We start from the raw sequence: 20,801 nt of genomic DNA on the forward strand, positions 1-20,801 counted from the left end.
TCAGATTCCAGCATCTGGAGTCTCGTGTGTCTCCGGATGAGTTGAGTATGTGTTTTTCTTAAAGGATGTTTTTTCCAACTATTTTTGTGAGTGGGACTTGTAAGCCCCTTTCCCCAAGTGATGACATTACTATATGCCTGGCCCTGCTGAAATATGGAGCCTGGCTATTTTTGACCAGGATGGCACTTAGAATCAAATTGCCATTGATGAATCCTTAAAATGGAAGTATATAATCACCACTTAAGTTAGCGTAGGCAGTAGGCGGAAGCTTTGCCGACTGTGTAGTCATCTCCCAGCTACTTGTGGGATCTTGCTGAGCACAAATTAGTTGCCATATTTTCTAAATTTCATAAATTCATCTTCTGTAAACTCCCCTGGGAGGCTCTGCTAGGGAGGTGCAATGTCCCAATCAAATGCAAGTCTGAGGTTGCGCCATGACATCTGATGAATATTCACGGTTCATCTTCTGATAGCATCAGCACTTGGCCATTACGGGAATTTAGTGCTCGCGTTTACAACAGGCGGAGCTGCGGGTATATTTAAGGGCGTTGCACAGGCTCCATCCCGGTGGATTATGATGACGGAAAGTTCTTGTCGTCTACCCAAAGGAGGTGCGCTCCGACTCTGTCACTACCGCCTCAGGTAATCGATTTCGCATTTAAAATCTTTTGTTTCTGTTGCTCTGTTTGAATTGAGACCTAACACTGAAAGATCCGATACGGACTGCAAGTGTACGAAATTCCGGGCCACGAATCCTCGGCGCTCGAGTGAATGCAAGCCTGACAGGATGCGGAGAAGAGGCGGATACCCAACGAGAAAGTCAGTGCCGCAGGGTTTAATATAGTCCTCAGAGTATGGAGAAAGATGGGAACCCGAAACTAAACCCACTACAGGTATACCATCCAGTCACGTTAGGTAATAACAGGTACGATTCAATACATCCTTAAATCACAATCTGCACATTAATTACCAACTATTACTGTCCGACTGCCTGGGCAAACTTGTCTAATCAAAGTGCGAACGTGTTTTCTTGATGTTACCGTTGAAAAGGACATTTCCGTTTGCAATAAACATTACAATATTCCATAAAGGGTTATTTGCTGCTGTCTACTATTGCATTTGCACAGGACAATACACGGGGTAGAGTGTGATGCAGGCTGATACAGTCGTATATCTGAGGCTTGAGAGAGATTAGGCATTGGAAAATTTTATAAATGTCCTTGCAACAGTTTGATAGTATCAGCAAAAAATCTACACATCACTTTAATTTGTTTTCATCGAGTGATTATTTCATTTTAACAACTTACTTTTATCATTATGGTATGTCAGATTATACTGGGTAGCAGACTTGTGTGATCAGATCATAGAACAATGATGACTTGCAGTTCTAGTGTGAAGTCAGACCAGAAAAGATGTAGGGAGTGGTTGCAAAATAGTCATTAAAATATGCTTAACCAGTGTAATGTTGAAAATTTGATTGGGATGAAGGCACAGCTACCTGTAACTTGCAGCATTGCCTGTGCTTCATAGGCAACCAGACATAAGAAAATAGAAACAGGTATAGGCCACTTGATTCCTCAAGCTAGCCCTGCCATTCAATATGATCATGGCCGATCTATCCAGGCTTCATCTCTCTGTGCCAGTTCCACATATTCCTCAATTCCCCAGTCTTTCTTTAAATATTTCTGGTGATCCAGTATACATCAGTCTCTGGAATGGAGAATTTCAGAGAAAAGAGTTTGTAATATCCTCATTGCAGCATACTTTCCTACCCATTTTCATTATTAATTCCTCAGCCTCACTCCCCAGGGGTCCCTCACTTTCTTTAGCTGCCCTCTTTTTATATATCATGCTGCTGCTTTTACTATATCTTGTATGTTCCCACTCATAAACATCTTTTCCCTCCTTATTTGCTCCTTAGATCTCCACTGCTTGTTCCTGAGAAATTCAGAGTCACCTGACTTACCACCAGCTTTTGCCACTCTGTATGCTTTAATTTTTGATTTAATATGTTTGTTGGCCTCCCTTATGAACCACAGAAAGTTCATTTTCTCATTGAGTCTCTTTCTGATTGGAATAAATTTCTGCTGAGTGTTATGAATTAATTGCTTAAATATATGTGACTGCTCATCTATTGACCTTCTCCTTAACCTCTTCTTGCCAGTCCAATCCGGACAAGTCTTCCATCATACCTTTATAATTGTCCTTGTTTAAGCTGAAGACACTGGTTTTGCAACAGAGGTGTTTCCCCTTGAACATTGTATCTGGAATTCTCCTCCCAAGAGGATCCTTAACTATGTAAACTTTTTTTTAATATAAACACATTTAAATTTTTCACCAGTTCTTGGTAGACGTTAATGTGTTCAACTAAAACAAAGTTATGATGTATAAATTATATGGACTGCTATGGCAGAAGATTTTGGACAGTAAAACTAACCTAATTGATGGTTTCTGCATTAGAGATCCTTGTTCTGAACCTTTCTGCCTTGGTCATTCAGCTAGACATTCACATGCACATTGGAGGGGTTGAGTATTTCATCAATTTGCTTCAGACTTCTGCCACACCACAAAGATACGGGACTAGAACAAGGTTGGTGTGGCTTTGAGAACAAAGGACTGCAGATGCTGGAATTTAGATGAAAAGCACTATGATGCTGGAGGAACATCATAGAGGAAAACAGGCAGTCAACATTTCAGGTCAGAACCCTTCTTCAGGACTGAAGATAGGAAAAGGGGAAGCCCAATATATAGGAGGGAAAAGCAGAGCAGTGATAGGTGGACAAAAGAGGAGAGGTGGGGTGGGCACAGGGTGGTGATAGGTAGATGCAGGTAAGAGATAGTGATAGGCTGATGTGGGGGAGGAGGGAAGAGGCATTGTGGGGAAGTTGGGTGGGGATCACTTAAAGTGGGAGAATTCAATGTTCATGCCGTTAGGCTGCAAGGTTCCAAGATGGAAAATGAGGTGCAGTTCCTCCAGTTTGCGCTTGGGATTCCCCTGGCAGTGGAGGAGGCCGAGGACTGTCATATCAGTGATAGTGTGGGAGGGGGAGTTGAAGTGACTGGCAATGAGAAGATGCAGGTCACGGTTACGGACAGAGCACAGATGTTCTGCGAAACGGTCACCTAGGCTGTGTTTGGTCTCACCAGTGTAGAAGAGGCCACACGTGGAGCACCGAATGCAGTAGATGATATTAAGGGAGGTACAGGTGAATCTCTGTCTCACCTTAAAGGACTGTTTGGGTCTCTGGATGGAGGTGATGTAGGGCCAGGTATTGCACCTATGGCGGGGGCAGTGAAAAGTTCCCGGGGTGGGGAGGAGTGAACTAGGGAGTCGCAGAGAGAGCAGTCCCTGCGAAAGGCAGAAAAGGGTGGGGAGGGGAAGCTACCTGCATCTACCTATCACCACCCTGTGCCCACCCCACCTCTCCTCTTTTGTCCACCTATCACGGCTCTGCTTTTCCCTCCTATATATTGGGCTTCCCCTTTTTCCTATCTTCAATCCTGAAGGAGGGTCCTGATCCAAAATGTTGACCGCTTGCTTTTCTCCGCGGATGCAGCCTGGCCGGCTGAGTCCCTCCAGCATCATGGTGAGGCTTTGAGAGATAGCTGAGATGATAACTGTAGGATTATTTAATAAATAATTGTTTCCAGAAAGATATTATTGCCCTTTCTAAATGGATGAACTAAGATGACCCAAATAGTTATTTTCATCCATAATTATCTTGTGTTGCCATGTGAATTAATAAATCCTTTACTTATTGTGCTATCTTTTTCCTGATCATTCATCCAAAATTGAAAAATATTATTAAGTGTTTCTGCCACTAACATTATAATGATCTTATCTTTATTCTCAGTCTAACAGAGGAAAACAAAATCCCATTCTGCTGAGATTCCTTTGGACATGTGTGAGAGCTTCTGTGACAATGATCATTTGGGATATGGAGACCCCAAAGAAATCACAGTTTGAAGATGCTGACTTCCCTGCTACCGTCAAGTCTCTTTTTTCCACTCATTCTACACCTATTGCCAAACTCAGTGGTAAAATTACATGGTTGCGACCACAGGTGTGAATCTGTTTGGTTTGAAAGTTCCTCGTGAATGCTTTTAGAGGCTCACGTGGTTATTGGGAGGTTGTGTTGCTTGCATGTAAATACTTTATACAAAATGTATTAATGTATACTCAGAAATAACTTATTGAGCAATAACTGTCTCAAATCAGATAATATCTGTGATACTGAGTTGATCAAATTCTTTCCCTAGAGAAAGGGGAAAAGTTTAAGTTCCTGATGCTGGTTACTCTGTGGGTGTAGAGCAGATAAGTAATGTAATTACACAGTACCATTGGTCCCTCTCTCTCTTGCTCACACACACATGTGCACACACACATGACATTATTTCAAAAGTTGTTTGGTGAAGAAACCTTAGAGAGAGAGAGGAGGATTGTAACAGATTTTAGGAGATTGCAGTCAGATGAGTGGTAATGGATAACATCATTTACACGGAGGATCAAATCCATCCCCACCTCTCAGAGTATAGAATCATAGAGTTATATAGCACGAAACAGGTCCTTCAACCCAGCTTGTCCCTGCTGAATAAAGTGCCTTCCTGAACTAGTCCCATTTGCCTGCATTGGGCTCATATCCCTCTAAACCCTTCCTTTCCCTGTCCTAATGTAAGTATTGTAATTTCTGCCCCTTCCTCTGGCAGCTCATTTCATATACCCAACACCCTCTGTGTGGAAAAACCTGCCCCTCAAGTCCCTTCTCTCAAAGTTATGCCCTCTAGTTTTAGACTCTCCTACCCTGGAAAATGACTGTGATTGTCCACTTTATCTATGCCCCTCATGATTTTGTGAACCTCAGCTCCTTTTGTTCTAGGGAGAACGGTCCCAGCCTATCCACTCTGTCCTAACTCAAGCCTTCTGTTCCTAGCAACATCCTTATGAATTTTTCTGCACCTTTTCTAGTTTAATTACATTCTTTCTATACTAAGGCAACCAGAATTGCACACAATATTGCAGGTGTGGTTTCACCAACATCTTGTACAACTGTAACAGGACATCCCAATTTTGTACTCAGTGCCCCATCTAATGAAGGTGAGCGTGCCATATACCTTCTTCACCACCTTTACTTCCTCTGTATTTGTACCCCTCGGTCTCTCTGTTCTACAACACTCCCCAGGACCCCGTTATTCACTCTGTACGTCCTGCCCCGGTTTAACTTCCTAAAATGTACCACTTCAGATTTGTCTGAATTAAATTCCAGTTAAATAACAGTCCACCACACCACCAATTTTAGTGTCATCCGCAAACTTATTAATCATGTTATCCAAATCGTTAATATATATGACGAACAACAGGGGGCCCAGCACCAAGTCCTGTGGCACACCACTGGTCACAGGCCTCTAATCTGAAAAATAATCTTCCACCACCAACCTCTGACTCCTTCCACCAAGTCAATCTTGTATTGATTTGGCTAGCTCACCCTGCATCCCATGTGATCTCACCTTCCGGACCAGTCTATCAGAATCAGGTTTATTATCACTGACATATGTTATGAAATTTGTTGTGTTGCAGTGGCAGCAGCACATTGCAAGACATAAAGGTTACAAAAGTAAATAGTGCAAAAAAGGAATAATGAGGTTGTGTTCATGGACCATTCAGAAATCTGATGGTGGAGGGGACGAAGCTGTTCCTAAAACATTGAGTGTGGGTCTTCAGGCTCCTGTATCTCCTCCCTGAAGGTAGTAACGTGAAGAGGGCATGTCCCGGATGGTGAGGGTCCTTAATGATGAATGCTATCTTCTTGGGGCACTGCCTCTTGAAGGTGTCCTCGATAGTAGAGAGGGTTGTGCTAGTGATGGAGCTGGCTGAGTCTACAACCCTCTGCAGCCTCTTTTGATCCATGTGAGATCTTGTCAACAGCCTTGCTAAAGTCCATGTAGACAACCTCCACCATCCTGCCCTCTTCAATCCTCATAGTCACCTCTTCAAAAAAACTATGCTGGCTATCTGATGCCAGAGTAGGGATCATTGAGTTTGAAAGGGTATTGGAGAAAACTGGGTAGGATCCAGTCACTTTAGTCCATGTTGGGAAGAATAGATATGAGATTCTGTTTGAAGATTACCAAATGCTGGGAGTTAGATTTTGAAATGAAAAAGGCCCATGATGGTTGATGTCTGATTATTATCCTATGATATTTTGGTAGGAAGAATGCGAAGGAAAGGTGTTAAATGGGAAGCAGAAACAAAGATCTGTGGTTTTACCTACTTGAGGGTGGCAGAATAAGTTGACAAAACTATTAAAGCAGGTTGCTTCAAAAGAAGTAGAAGCAAAGGGAGAAAGTTATGCTAAAACTTTCTAAATCATTTGGTTCTGCCTCATCTGGAGTATTCTATTTGAATCTGGTGCCCAGATTATAGAAATAATGTCAATGTTTTGGAGAGGATTTGGGGGTGATTCAACAGGAATAGGAAACTTGAACATGTGGTAAGGTGAAAGAAGCTGTGATTATTCTCTTACGGCTGAAAAGATTAAGGGTGATTTAATAATGGTGTTCATAGTCATAAGGGATTTTGTTACTATAAATTAGGTTAAGCTCTTCCTAGTGGCTGGAATGGTAGTAATGAATTTACTTGAATTGGTAAATGAATCAGAGACGATCGGGAGAAATTATATATGTGGCAGAAAGGACGACGAAAGATTCACCAGGAACTTGTGAAAGGAAACTGAATGTATAGTTAAAAGAGATTTTCAAGATTTACTGAAAATATCAGGAGAATGATGATGAACTGAACATTTGAGCTGACAAAGGCACATTGGGGCTTATAGCCTTTTTGTGTATGTTGGTAATTTTTTAATTGACCAAGAATAACTTTGCATGTCTGTTTTTGAAACACCTGAATGAAGTAACCCTGTTGAAATGTGAATTAGCTTAATTTTAACTCTAGTCTTGAATCCACATTTGAATTGAATTATGCTGCCGTGCCAACTTTTAAAGACTGATCGAAGAGGTAATTTTTCTATATTATTTAATACAAGTTAGAGCCTGAGTCTTCTGCTGACATAATCTTTAATTTGACTTTGTTTGCTTGAAATTTCTAGGAAATTTCCAAATCGCCTCAGTTGTTCCCTGAAAAACTGCAGGATGGACAGATCAAGCAAGGTCTTTTGGGGGATTGCTGGTTCTTATGTGCTTGTGAAGCCTTGCATAAAAACAAATTGTTATTAGAAAAGGTACTTCAATTGAAAATATATAAAGCTAATTGTGTTATTGATGAAGTGAATGCAAAATATTTGCTTGTGATTCTATTACCTTCTGTTTTGACAGCTGTTTTGAGGCTAGGGATAAGAGACCCCTATTTTTGAGACTGCTTTAATTAGGAATCCAAGGGTATGTTGATGCTGCTAGACAGTATGTTAATTTGACCTGAACTTCATATTTTAACAAAATGTTTGAACACCACAGGGGATGGAGCATCATTCTTTAAAGTCAACAAAAGAAAAAGTATATGTATGAGGGTGCAAACTACCCCATCACTCTTCCACTGTGTAATTCAGTGATTACACTTTTACTCAGAAGATGTGGATTCAAATCTCAGTCCAGAAAGCTGAGCATATAATATAGCTGATACTTCAAGGCAGAATTGAAGGCTGTTGTATTACTGGAGGTACTTTTTCCTAAATGAGGTCTCAAGCTTCTGGGGCAGATGTCAGTTTTGTAGCTGTAAAGAGAAGCTCCCTGTTGTGCCCTGATCAGTATATTATCTGTCCACCTATACCCCATAACAGATTATATGGTTACTACTTTGCTGTGGGGAAAATTGGTTGTCATGTTGCCCTAGAAGTGTCAACCCTTCAAAAGTGAAAATCAGAAAAACTGCAGAAGCTGGAAATCTGAAATGAAAACAGAAAATGGTTGAAACACTCAATAGCAAAACAACCAAGCTACTGGAAGAACTTAGTGGGTTGAGCAGTATCTGTGGGGAGAAAGGAATTGTTGACATTTCGGGTTGCGATCTTGCATCAGAACTGAGATTGGAGAGGGTTGATAGTGAGTATAAAGAGGAGAAAGGGAGGGGTGAGACAGGCTGCTAGGGGACAGGTGGACTGAGGAGGAATGACGGATGATGGCCAGAAGAGCCAAGTGGGGGAGGGGAGGGCGTGGAGTTGGGAAACAGAGGCAGGTGGGTGATAGGTAGAAGCAGAGACAGGGGAAAAAAGCAGATGGAACCAGTTGGTGGGAGGGTATACATGTCGACTTGCTCCGATTAAGCAAGCATCATGTCCCCTTGTTAACCTATCAACTGGGTGGCTTCATCAACAGCTCATCACCACATCAACCCTGCCTCACCCTGTAGAATATACTGTTGGTGCTATCCATCTCTCACCCAACCTCTCTGCAACATAAAATTGGTAATTGGTTTATTATTGTCACATGTATTGAGGTACAGTGAAAAACTATTTTGCATGCCATCCATACAGATAATTTCACAACATCAGTACATCAAGGTAGTACAATGGAAAAGCAATAACAGAATGCAGAACATGCTGTTACAGTTATAGAGAACATGCAGTGCAGGTAGACAACAAGATGCAAGGCCATGACTAGGTAGATTATGAGGTCAAGAGTCTGTCTTGTTGTACAAGGGGTTATAACAGTGGGATAGAAGCTGTCCTTGAGGCTGGTGGTGTGTGCATTCAGGCATTTGTACTTTCTGCCGGATGGGAGGGGGAGAAGAGAGAATGTCTAGGGTGGGAAGGGTCTTTGATTATGTTGCTGCTTTTCCGAGGCTGCAAGGAGTGTAGACTGAGTCCATGGTTTTCATGATGTGTAAGCTGTGTCCACAACTCTACAGTTTCTGGTGGTCTTGGGCAGAGCAGTTGCTATACCAAGCCATGATACATCTGGATGGGATGCTTTCTATGGTGCATCTATAAAAATCAGTGAGGGTCAACAGGGATATGCTGAATTTCCTTACCCTTCTGAGGATGTAGAGGTGCTGGCATTCTTGCCATGGTGTCTACATGGTTGGACCAGGACAAGCTATTGGTGATGCTTACACCAAGGAACTTGAAGCTCTCAACCATCTCCACCTTAGCACCATTGATGCAAACGGACGTGTGTTCCGCCCTGCTTCCTGAAGTCAATGACCAGTTGTTTTGTTTTTTTTAACACCGAGGGAAAGATTGTTGTCATTGACACCATGTCACTAGGCTCTCTATCTCCTTCTTGTACTCCAACTCATTGTTATGATGGAATTGGAGCAGAATCTGGCCGCACAGTTGTGAATGTATAGGGAGTAAAGTAGGGGGCTGAGAACACAGCCTTGTGGAGCACCAGTGTTGAGAATAATCGCGGCGGAGGTGATGCTGCCTGTCCTCGCTGATTGCAGTGTGTTGGTCAGGAAATTAACATGTTTCCTCTCAGCAACACACACAAAATGCTGGAGGAACTTGGCAGGTCAGGCAGCATTTGTGGAGGGAAATGAACAGTTGACGTTTTGGGTCGTGACCCTTCACCAGTCCTGATGAAGGATCTCAACCCAAAACATCAACTGTTTATTTCCCTCCATAGATCCTGCCTGACCTGCTGAGTTCCTCCAGCATTTTGTGTGTATTGCTCCAGATTCCAGCATCTGCAGAATCTCTTGTGTCTCCACGTTTTCTCTCTCCAAGTTCTGAACTTCTGCACTTTCCAGAGATGCTGCCTGACCTGTTGAGTGTTTACAGCATTTTGTGCTTTCATTACCTTTTAAAAGTACTAATTGGGCTGTAAAATAGTTTTGGGTATCCTGTGGTCCTAAGTGCCTACTCGCTGAGTTTCCTCTCTGTCTAGTGATACACAGAATTACTTGCCCATCCTATCTACCGACCTTAATAACTCTGCCTCCTTCAGAGACAGAATCCCTTAGATTTAAGAATAATGCAGGCATTATATGGTTAGTTTCAAACAATACTTGTAAATTTGGTCTTTTGAATTTAAATAAAATTTGCTTCTAAATATGCTTCCATTTATATTCATCATTAACCCAACTAATAATATTGAAAGATCATTATGGTCTTTCAATATTCTTTGCATTCAAGGACTGTGATATTGCTGTTTACAAACATAAAATTTACTATGAAGTTTGATATTGTTTTTGCCTGGCAGATATTTTGTATTGTAAAACAAATATGAACAACGAGGTATGGCGCCAATGATGGTATTATCAACTGTAAATCAGGAGATTGTGGATTTGTCCAGGAACTTGAGCACAAACTCTAGTCTGACTCTCTGAGGGAGTGTTGCAGTGTCGAAAGCGTTATCTTGCTTATAAGAAAGCTTGTATACTCTTCTCAGCGGGAAGACATAAAGATTCTATGACACTTCCCTCAACTAACAGCCAAAAGAGTTATTTGGTCGTCATCATATTTGAGTTTGTGGGAGATTTGTTTCATGCAAATTGTCTGCCATGTATCTTTAAAAGAGTGACAGTAGTTCAAAAGTTGTTCATTTAGGACCTATTGATGTTGTGAAGTGTTCTACACCTTTGTTTATTCTTTAAGTAAGTAATTACTAATATTACAGTATAAATACGTTATGCTGCCAAGTTCTTAGATTGAACTGGATTCTCTGCATAAAATGTCATGTTTCAGTAGAAAATGCATGCTCTTGGAAAACAAAATTCTTTGTGAGACTATACTCAGAACATTACCCAATGTGACTTTTGGTTGGTTACAGCAGTGATGTGACTTTTCTAATTTTAAATTTATGATGGATCATTACTTTGTCCTTGCTTATTAAGTGAGCTACTTTTGTAGCATCCTTACTGTTTCACTCAATGCTGACAATGATATAAGCTTGTACAAACCAAGCTGTTTAGTCTGAAAAAAGGAGAGAGGTATTTTTAGATAATTTATTGAAACCAGAATTGGTTTAATAATACAATAAATCATACACAGCTTAAAAAAACCCCTCAAATTTCTTGTAAGACTGTCCAAATCTAATTTAATTACTTAAAGTAAATTTCATGGTTTGCAAATACGTGGCACATGTTTTAATATTGGTTGGAGATGTCAAACTGCCAGGAAATGCCATGTGTTGTTTATCTATTGTGGGTCTGTGAAATGGTGCAGAATAGCTTCTGCCTGCATCTTGGAAGCTTTTTTTTTGTGATTTGATATGACATGGGTATCCACTCCAGTGCTATGAATGGTAAAATGGAACATGGGCAGCATTCTGCATTTGTAAATCACTGGAGAGAAACTACACTACGTGCACTATCAGGCTGCCTTCATAACAGAACTCAATGGGGCATATCTTCCTGCTGAGATTTGACCAAACTTGCTGGCGGGTAAGTTCGTAATTGAGCTATTCCTGAATGGAGACTGAAGTACATTTTTTCCACTCAGCCGAGTGCTAGCCTTGTGCTGCACTGGCAGATTTATCATGGCGTCTGATGGAGCAGAGCCAACATCCACAGATTTCCCAGCATTCAGTTTGGGAAATGTTCCCACTGAGCCTATTCAGGGTAGGTTGATATGTTGAGGATTTAATTTAATTAAATTAACATTTTGAAACATTTCTACATGTAGGTCCATTTGTGTTTCTGTGCCTTTTGGTCTTGTAACTTTTTTTTTCAAATTAAAAAAAAATTATATATTTTTAACAGGTCCCAGATTATTTTGAATGCTTGTGAATGTCTTTGACGTTAATTGGCTCTCTGAACAAGTCTGTCAGTGCAGCTGCACACAGTCCTGATGCAGGGTCTTTACTCGAAACAACATCAACAATTTCTCTTTCTCCCCCCCACAGATGCTGCTTAATCCATTGAGTTCCTCCAGCAGTTTGGTTTTTTTTGCTCTACGCAGGAAGAAACAGCATGGCCTTAGGTTAGGCAGACAGTGATACTGGGGCAATGGAAGAGCTGTCCTATTATTTTGTCGGTGGAGGGGTAGACACTAATTAAGAAAATATGGGAGTTGGGGATGCTAACTAACATCCCAGACTCTAGAGATGGAATTGCCTTACTGTTCAAAGACCTTGCTCATCTTTTAATAGTACTATATTGTTAACATTCTTGACAAAATGCTTTTACCTTCATGTTGTTTATCCTCTGTATACAACCCAGGTGATACCCCCAGGCCAGGATTCATGGATACAATCAGGATGTTTAAGATGTAGATTTTGGAAGTTTGGGCAATGGGTTGAAGTTATAATAGACAATCGGTTGCCGTGTATCAGTCGCAGGCTCTGTTTTTCTCGTTGTCGCTCTGAAGAGGTGTTTTGGTTACCATTATTGGAAAAAGCATATGCCAAGTAAGGAACTTTTAGCAATTGAACTTAAAGTTTAGTTGTGACTTTTACAGCACATTGAATGCATTAAATTGAGGTTATGTGAAAAAATTCAGGTTCTTGTATGGATCTTCTCCAGATGTGCAAGTTCTAATGTATTGGTTTCTTTCATTACATAAATGAGAAAATAACATTCTTACCCTAGCTTTTCAGGTTAATCAGATGCATGCTTGTTTTAGTGTGCTATTTATTAGAATGAAGAAACTTGTTTTTTTTTGAACTGGCACTAGCCAAAAATCCAATGTCAGAATGTGTTGGTGAGGGAGTTCAAGCAATTGCAACATGCTAAGCATAAAGGGACAGTTTAGCCTGTGTTAAGTATAGTCTTATTGGACCAAATGGGGTTCATTGATCTTGTGCTTCATTCATCTTGGGACTGTCCTGTGTATTAAGCTGAAACTAGCACTGATGCACTCAAAGTCCATCCTTTCACTGTTTCCACTCTGCTGGGTTATGGTAATTTTTGGCCATACTTTACAAATTTTGTATCTCCTGAATCTTGTTTGTTTTGTCTTAAAGCCTCAGAACCTCTTACCTTTTCTACAGACCAGCATGGCCAACAGAATATCATCAATTTGATGTGTCCTGGATATATGAGGTTTTTTGTTCTTAGAGCCGTCTTGATCTTCTCTGCTTTATGATCTCTAAGTTTCTCTTACTTAAAAAGTGATTTTTTATTTAACTTTTGTTTCCTGTTTTTTCACTCTCTCCTCATCTTTTTTCCATTTCTCATTGATTTATTGACACTTTCCCTACCTTCCACTACTTTGTTGCAGAGAAATATTTATCTGTTGACCCTACAAACTCTGCGAATAAGACCTATTCATACGTAGGATGAATTTGAGTGCAAGTGGTTTAGAAATCTTTATCGTGTTAATGGCTTAAAAGCCTGAAGCTCACCTTTATTTTTCAAAGGAGAATTGACCAATATTTATCCCTTAGAAATCCATCTTCTGTTTTTAAACTATTTTGCGGCCATAATTCAAATACGTTTACAGTGTTGTAATAGGACATAAGATGAATTTGAATTACGTAGTATATGGTGATGACATTGATAAAGACATTTATATACTCTTTAAAGACTCCATGGTTGCTATGAAATGCTTTGGGCTGGACAAGTGGCTGAAGCTCTGGTGGACATCACAGGAGGCCTGGCTGATCGATGGACTCTAAAGAATTATAGAAAAAACAATGAGAAGAATGACCATGTCAGCTTCTCTGAGAAATCAAAATTCGAGGTGATGAAGGATTTGAAAGATAAAAGCTTTATAAGCTGCTCCGTTCATGGGTCCACCAAAGGTAAAGTCAATAGTTGCAAAAATGGAAAGTAACTACAGTTAGATTGTGATCAACTGATTGGCATAAATTGTGATATAATGTGATTTTATACTATTTGGCCTGCAGGATCCTATGAACGTGCAGAATTTCATGCCTTCAGTGTCACTGATGTGAAGCAAATTGTCGGACTCGTAGGTGATTATATCAATTTGCTAAGGATAAGAAACATGTGGAATAGAAGATGTTGGAATGGCTCCTGGCAGGAAGGGTAACACAGTAAATATTGTCTTTAGAATGATACGAGAAGGTGTTTTTGCCTTTCACTTTATTTCAATGCTATTTCACCCAGGCAATAATCATGTATTCTGGTACAAACATTATTGACATTAATTAAGTCAGGGCATGAGGGTTTTCTTTTACAACCAGTGGATGAGCCATTTGAGCTTCATCTTGAGAAACTATTTTTATAAGAAAGCATTCGCAGGAGCTCTTCTGGGCACAATCACTGAGAAGGTTTTTGCTGGAGCTTTACTTCATCTCATTACACCTTCTTGTTCTGACAGACTCAGGGATAAACCTTATTTGAAAACTGTTTTTACTCCAGTGGAGAAATGCTCTGTTCAGCTAAGAGCAATCCAGGGAAATTACTTGAAAATTAATGGCTCAATAGGCAAAGGAGTTAATTGCACTGAACCACTGAAATAGAAAATGGAAAATTCCTCACTTTTCTTTTTCACAGAGCAGTAAGTGTCCAAGCTTCCTCCATTTCCCTCCCTCCTTTGAGCACAATCTTGACTGCCTGAACTGTTCTGCCTAATTGAGCAGGTTCACAACCAGAACTGGAATTTCTTTTCCCCACAGTCCTCTATCCATCCTATAGCCATAGAACTTGGAAAGCAAATCCTTGTCAATCTTTACTGAACAACGTTATGTATGCCTTTAAGCAGTACAAGATATTTGCTATCCAAACCTCCCTATCACTTTCCCAGTTCCCAACCCTTCTGCAATTATTATCCCTCCCCCTTACAGATGTAAGATTTTTATAATCTTACTCCAACTACTTACAAATCAACTATTAGTTAAAAGCAAGCTAACATTTGAAATTGAATCACATCTGTCACAGTTGTTTCAATTCTTCCTTTAAACCCTCCGTCCCATCCACTGTTCTTAAATCCTGCTTCACCTGAAGTCTACAGTAGATTTTTATATTAAATTAGATTAACCATTTGTTCATTATAAACATATCCTGATTTATAATTGGTGCTATTTTTTAATAGGAGTGATGGTTGGAACAAAGTTGATGTAGTTGTGGCTGCACAGTTGATGTCCTTGGCAGAAGAGGGAGAGTTCTGGGTAGAAGAGCAAGAGTTTTTCAGGGAGTTTGATGAGATGACAGTTGGTTATCCAATAAATACAGAGGGACACATCCTCAGTCTTTTAACAGGTAGGTTTAGATATTTAAATCATTGACTATTTTATAAAGAACAAATATTTCAATATTTTTTCCATGTGATATCTTTGAGTCTGAGGTCAGATGTCATTAATTAGGTCTGTTGAGCCTACTGCTAGTGATTCATCTAATGTGGGGATAGCAGAAATTCTGTTAATTCTGGAGCAATTTAAGGTTTGCTGAACTATTTTCAGAGATGCAACGGGTTGAATGTTGTTGTGCGGAACCAAAAATAACTTGAAGCTAACAAAGGGCAGATACCTGCCATCAAGCCGTCTGAAACTCTGAATAGGGCCATTAAGAAATAGAAATATAACCCAGTAATCCACCTTAAATTTTACCACCAGAATCTTTAAATGTTTCATGAATGTGGTTAAATTACTGATAGTTTTGCTGGACTAAATGTAAATTGGTTTATTATAATCACATGTCCCGAGGTACACTGAAAAACTTGCATACCGTTCATACAGATCAATTCATTACAACGGTGCATTGAGGTAGTACAAGGTAAAACAATAATAGAATGCAGAATAAAGTGTTATAGTTCCAGAGAAAGTGCAGTGCTGGCAGACAATATAGTGCAAAGTCATAATGAGGTAGATTGTGAGGTCGAGAGTCCATCTTATCGTACTAAGGGACCGTTTAATAGTTTTATAACAGCAGAACGTTGAGAAATGATGCCGCTGTCCAAATGCCATTTCAGGTTTCTTCCCCACTGAATCTCCTTTGGTTATTCCTCAGGATTGAGGACGACTTTCTTCCACTCCAATTCTCTGGAGGTGGCAGATGAGTCCTAATTAGGTTCTGCAGACTCTGTCATAGCAGAGGCAGGTCATGCTTGATGAGATGGGTGGGTTATTTAGTACGTTTTGTACGGCTGCTCTATGAGTTGACCATTGTGTGCTCCCTGCTGAGATTCAAGATACTCAGTGCCTTCCCAGATGCTGCTGCTACCTTTTGATTGGTCGCAGGCTAGGGATTCCTATGAGTTGGTAAGGATGTTGTATTTTTCAAGAAGACTTCAAGAACATCTTTTTTCCTCACTGGAATCTCTAGCTGTGATGGAGCTAAGGGTAGAGAGCTTGATTTGAGGGACTGGTGTCAGGCATGTAGACATAGTGGCCCTCACATCAAATCTGGTTGACTGAGAATAGAGCCTTGATGTTGGCCTGGGAGAGAACACAGATATCAGTCTGCTCACCCTCTCGATGGATTTGGACAATTTTGTAGAGACAGTGTTGGTGGTACTTTTTCTGTACTTTGATAAGCCTGCTGTAGTTTCTACATGGCTCCAAAGAATACGGGAGGGCAGTGATTGCTGATGCTCTGTAGACCACAAGCTAAATGTTTGGTTTTTGGAAGATTGCAACCGCTATCTCTATAGCTACGTCCGTTAGGATCCACGCATGCAAACCATCAATGCCTGGAGACTTGGGAGCCTTCAGCCTCAATTGTTTGCATAATACTTATTATCTAGTGATAGGGATGGTGTTTAATTCCACCCCTGTATTTTTAAGTATTAATGGGACATTCGTAGTATCTTTAGCCATAAAAGGCTGATGTAAAATATTCATTTAACTCCCGTGCCATTTCTTTATTCCCCATAACCTTTTACCCAACTGAATTCTCAAAGTGACCCATGTTCACTTTGATTTCTTTCTTCCTCTTTACATATTTAAAGGAACTCTCAATGCTAGATTTTACATTTCTTGCCAGTTTGCCCTCGTACTTTATTTTCTCTTTATCTTTTAGTCCTTCTTTTCTGAATTTATCCCGATCTTTGGGCCTGCCATTAAACTTTGTCACCTTGCATGTTTTCTCTTTCAACCTAATACTCTCTAACTTCCTTGGCTGGTTCATCCTCTCCTTAGGAGTTGTTCATTTGGGATATATCGTTGCCGGGGTCATGAATTATCTCTTTAAATGTCTGCCACTGTCTGCTGGTTTACCTGCTAATCTTTTTGCCCAGTTCGCTTTAGCCAACTCTCTCCTCTGCTTATGTAATTTCCTTTACAAGTTTATGTAGTGATTTAATTGCATTTGTTGGAAAGATTTATTGCTGCATAGATTGTATAATAGGAGCCTGTTCCCACTAGCAGTAATATCTAAAGCATACAAGCTTAAGAAGATCCAATGGGAAAATGAGAACATCTTGTACACGAATTGTGCTGATCCAGACTGTAGTCCCTGAAAGGTTGGCGGAAGTGGGTGGAATAGTAACTTGCAAAAGGAAAGTGGATGTACACTTGGGTATAATATTGCAGAGTCATTAGGAAAGAACATGGCAATAGGTATATCTGTTGAAAGAGATGGCACAGGTATGGTGGGTGAAATCATCTCCTATTTAATAATCATATGATCATGAATAATCAAAAAATTTAAATGAATGGTAAATGGTCAGTTGGATATTCTGTTCCATGCAGATACCATTATGACAGTTGCATAAATGTTTGCAGTTGTGCTCAATGAATGGAAGACCCAGTAGTAATCGCTAGTCTGTAGTGAGTGCTACTGTACAAACTATGTGTGTGATAAACCTCTTGGTGGGCACCCTGTTTGTTTTGGTGTACAGTTGACTGTTTATGGTTATAATTCTGCTTTACTTCTTAGGTAAAAGTTTATGCCATACACTGCAAATTTCAGGAGGCTGGGTCAAAGGTCAATCTGCTGGTGGTTGCCGCAATAACAGCAGTTTCTGCAGTAATCCTAAATTCTGGCTGCGAATTCTGGATCCAGGTGAAATAGTTATCACAATTTTACAAAAAAAACTTGATTCAAGCACTAAAAATGGCAAGACTTGTCGGGCTCGGGATGCTTCTATGCATTGTCCTGATAACGAAAGGCCCACCACTGATGCCCTCCAACAGAAGCGTTACCGTGCAATAGGACTACATGTGTGGAAGGTACTTGTAGCTCAAACCAAATGGTTCATGCCAGAAGTAAATATTTCTTTGACAAATGTAGATCGAAACCATTGCTTTTGTCATTTATTTTTAGGCTATATTAGCAGAGACAAACTGCAGCAGTAAAATGATCCTAAACTTTTAAGAGCAAATTTGAGTGTAGTGCAGATAATGCAATAGAATCACAAAGCAAAAATGTCTTTATTGACTTGGAGTCATAGAGTTGTACAGCTCAGGAGCAAGCCCTTCAGCCTGCCGTGTCCATGCTGACCTTTTTGCCCATCTACATTAATCCCATTTGTCCACATTAGGAGCTTGCCTATTTAAGTAGCTGGGTAAATGGCTTTTAAACATATCTGATTCTAGTACCTCCTCTGGAAGTGTGTCCCAGATATCAACCGCTCACTGTGTTTCTTAAAAAAAACAAAACGTGCCCGTCAGATCCTCTTTAAAACTCCTTGTTCTCACCATAAACCTATCCCTCCTTGTTTTTGATATCCCTACCACGAAAAAAGATTTTGACAATCTTCCCTATCTATGCTTATCTCATGTACTTCTATCAGATCACCCTTTGGTCTCCTTTGCTCCAGGGAAAACAAGCCCTGCCTATCCCGTCTTTCCCCATAACTAAAGTCCTCCAATTCAGGCAACATCTGATCAATCTCTCCTGCTTTCTCCAGCGCAATCACATTCTACCTATAGTGTGGCGACCAGAACTGCATACAGTACTTCAAAGTGCAGCATAACCAATCTTTTGTAAAGTTACAACATTACATCCCAACTCTTATATTCTGTACCATGATCTATGAATGCAAGAAAGCCATATGCTTTCTTCACCACCCAGCTAACCTTGTATTGCCACTTTCAGGGAACTATGGATTTGGACCCTTGGGCACCACCATTCCTTAGTGTCCTGCCGTTTACTGTATATATTCTACCCCTATTTGACTTCCAAAAATGCATCACCTTGCACTTGTCAGGGTTAAATTCCATCTGCCAATGCTCTGCCCAACTTTCCATCTGATCTATATCCTGATGTAGCTGTAGACAACCTTCTTTGCTATCCACTTCTTGACAGGAAGAAGTTAAGTCTAGTCAGGAGCTGAATGTGGATGTTGCAGGATGTGGCCTTGATCATTTTTTTTGGGAAGGAGAAGAGCTTTGTCTTTCTGTTCTCTGTGTGAAATTTTAGGTGGAGAAAAAACGATTTAATTTGCAGAAAACTGTTGCCAAACCACCCACCATTTCAACTGAATGCCATACGTATGACAGAGAAGTAAAGTTGCATTGTGACCTTACACCTGGCTACTATCTAGTCATCCCCAGTACGTTCATGAAAGATGAAGATGGAGAATTTCTACTACGCGCGTTTTCAACATCTAAAATTTCACTGAGGTAAGAACACTGAGATCCAGTTACACAGACATCAAATAACTGGGGTGGAAGAACTGTTTATTTTTAAACTGTGTTGGTGGATATTAAAAGAAAAAAAAATAACAATATCAATTCCAACTTCAGGATGGGGTTGATTAGGTATTATTGGAATTGGACTACAGGCCCATATTGATACTGATAATGGACAAATTCTGTCTGAGCAGTTCTGTATTCTTTATTTGTGTCATACTCCAGAGTTTATGTCAAACTGATGCGAGAATAAACAATCCTTGGATGATTTTGTGGAGAAATGTTAGGAAATGTAACTTTATTTTTCTTTAACAAGTGGGATATGAATTCGCACCTCAAGTTCTTTGTCCCATTAGTAACATCTTGCATGTGTTGTGAAACAATATTCATGATGGTGTCAAAAAGTGACATTCTTAAAATGCTTTATACCCTAGTGCAGTGAAAGCAGCTCATCCACTTACCAAGTTTGAGGAAAGTGGTGAAGGGGAGTGGGAGATAATACATTTCACAGATTCATGGATCAAAGGAAAGAGTGCAGGTGGAAGCAGAAACTTTCAAACATACAGCACTAATCCACGTTTGCCGTTCTCCATCCTCTCCAATACTGGCACTGGGAACGTTAGAATAACACTCTGCCAGGAAAATTGCGATGGACAGTTTCTGCCAATAGGATTCCATGTTTATCAGGTAATATATTCTGCATGATGCTGGAAATCTAACTGGGCTGAAAAGAGACCTTGGAACAGAATTGAAAGCATCATTGATTGAAAGTAATCTGTGACTTTGAAGTGAATGAAATTGCTGATCTACAAATACCTACTGTCTTTCTTTATGACAATAGGAACATGAGATGGGTAAAAGAAAACTGCTAAATATTTCTGCAGCAAATTATAATAAATTCTCAGGAATTTTTCAAGAAAACCAAGATGTTTAATTTTTGAACTTCCATTGGATTATTTGAATTTATTATTTTTGAGTTCATATTGCCGTCATTTGGATCTAAGAAATAGGAGTAGGAAGGCGACAATTGACTCCCCAAGCCTGTTCCATCATTCAGTAAGATCATGACTGATCATGGTCTACTGAGAGTAGCAGTGATCCCCACCCTCCCGTCTGCCTGATTTTGTGGTAGACACCTCAAAACACTGGAGTGGAGTTTCCAATGCACCTTCCACAAAATCTTCCAAATCCGACATCCGCTTCCTTTCCCAGGTCAACATCCCTGTTAAGAAAACTCAGATTATAGTCAACCAGCTCTGCTGGATAGGCCATATCATCTGCATGCTTGGCATTCTGAAACACTCACTCTACATAAGTTCTGTCACAGCAAGCAAGTTTTCAGTAAGATAGTAAAGCACTTCAAAGACATCGCAAGACCACTTTGGGGGTAAAAACAAATATAGCTTCTTCACTGACCTATGGGAATACAT

The 20,801-nt window shown here is 40.2% G+C and overlaps 1 protein-coding gene across 2 annotated transcripts in view; it reads left to right on the top strand.

Annotated features, from left to right (window-relative positions):
• The first annotated feature begins 485 nt into the window (after positions 1-485).
• Positions 486-20,801, top strand: part of capn10 (calpain 10) — a 29,884-nt gene continuing 9,568 nt past the window's right edge. For both annotated transcript variants that reach the window (XM_052018071.1, XM_052018072.1), the window contains exons 1-10: positions 486-642; positions 3,855-4,064; positions 7,104-7,235; positions 12,113-12,300; positions 13,418-13,635; positions 13,741-13,882; positions 14,892-15,058; positions 17,675-17,967; positions 19,160-19,362; positions 19,806-20,058. In XM_052018071.1, the coding sequence (XP_051874031.1) occupies positions 3,924-4,064; positions 7,104-7,235; positions 12,113-12,300; positions 13,418-13,635; positions 13,741-13,882; positions 14,892-15,058; positions 17,675-17,967; positions 19,160-19,362; positions 19,806-20,058 (1,737 nt within the window). In that variant the 5' untranslated portion in view covers positions 486-642; positions 3,855-3,923. The remainder of the gene's footprint in view (positions 643-3,854; positions 4,065-7,103; positions 7,236-12,112; positions 12,301-13,417; positions 13,636-13,740; positions 13,883-14,891; positions 15,059-17,674; positions 17,968-19,159; positions 19,363-19,805; positions 20,059-20,801) is intronic.

This window comes from Pristis pectinata, chromosome 6, assembly GCF_009764475.1.
Source record: "Pristis pectinata isolate sPriPec2 chromosome 6, sPriPec2.1.pri, whole genome shotgun sequence".
Classification (NCBI taxonomy): Eukaryota; Metazoa; Chordata; class Chondrichthyes; order Rhinopristiformes; family Pristidae; genus Pristis; species Pristis pectinata.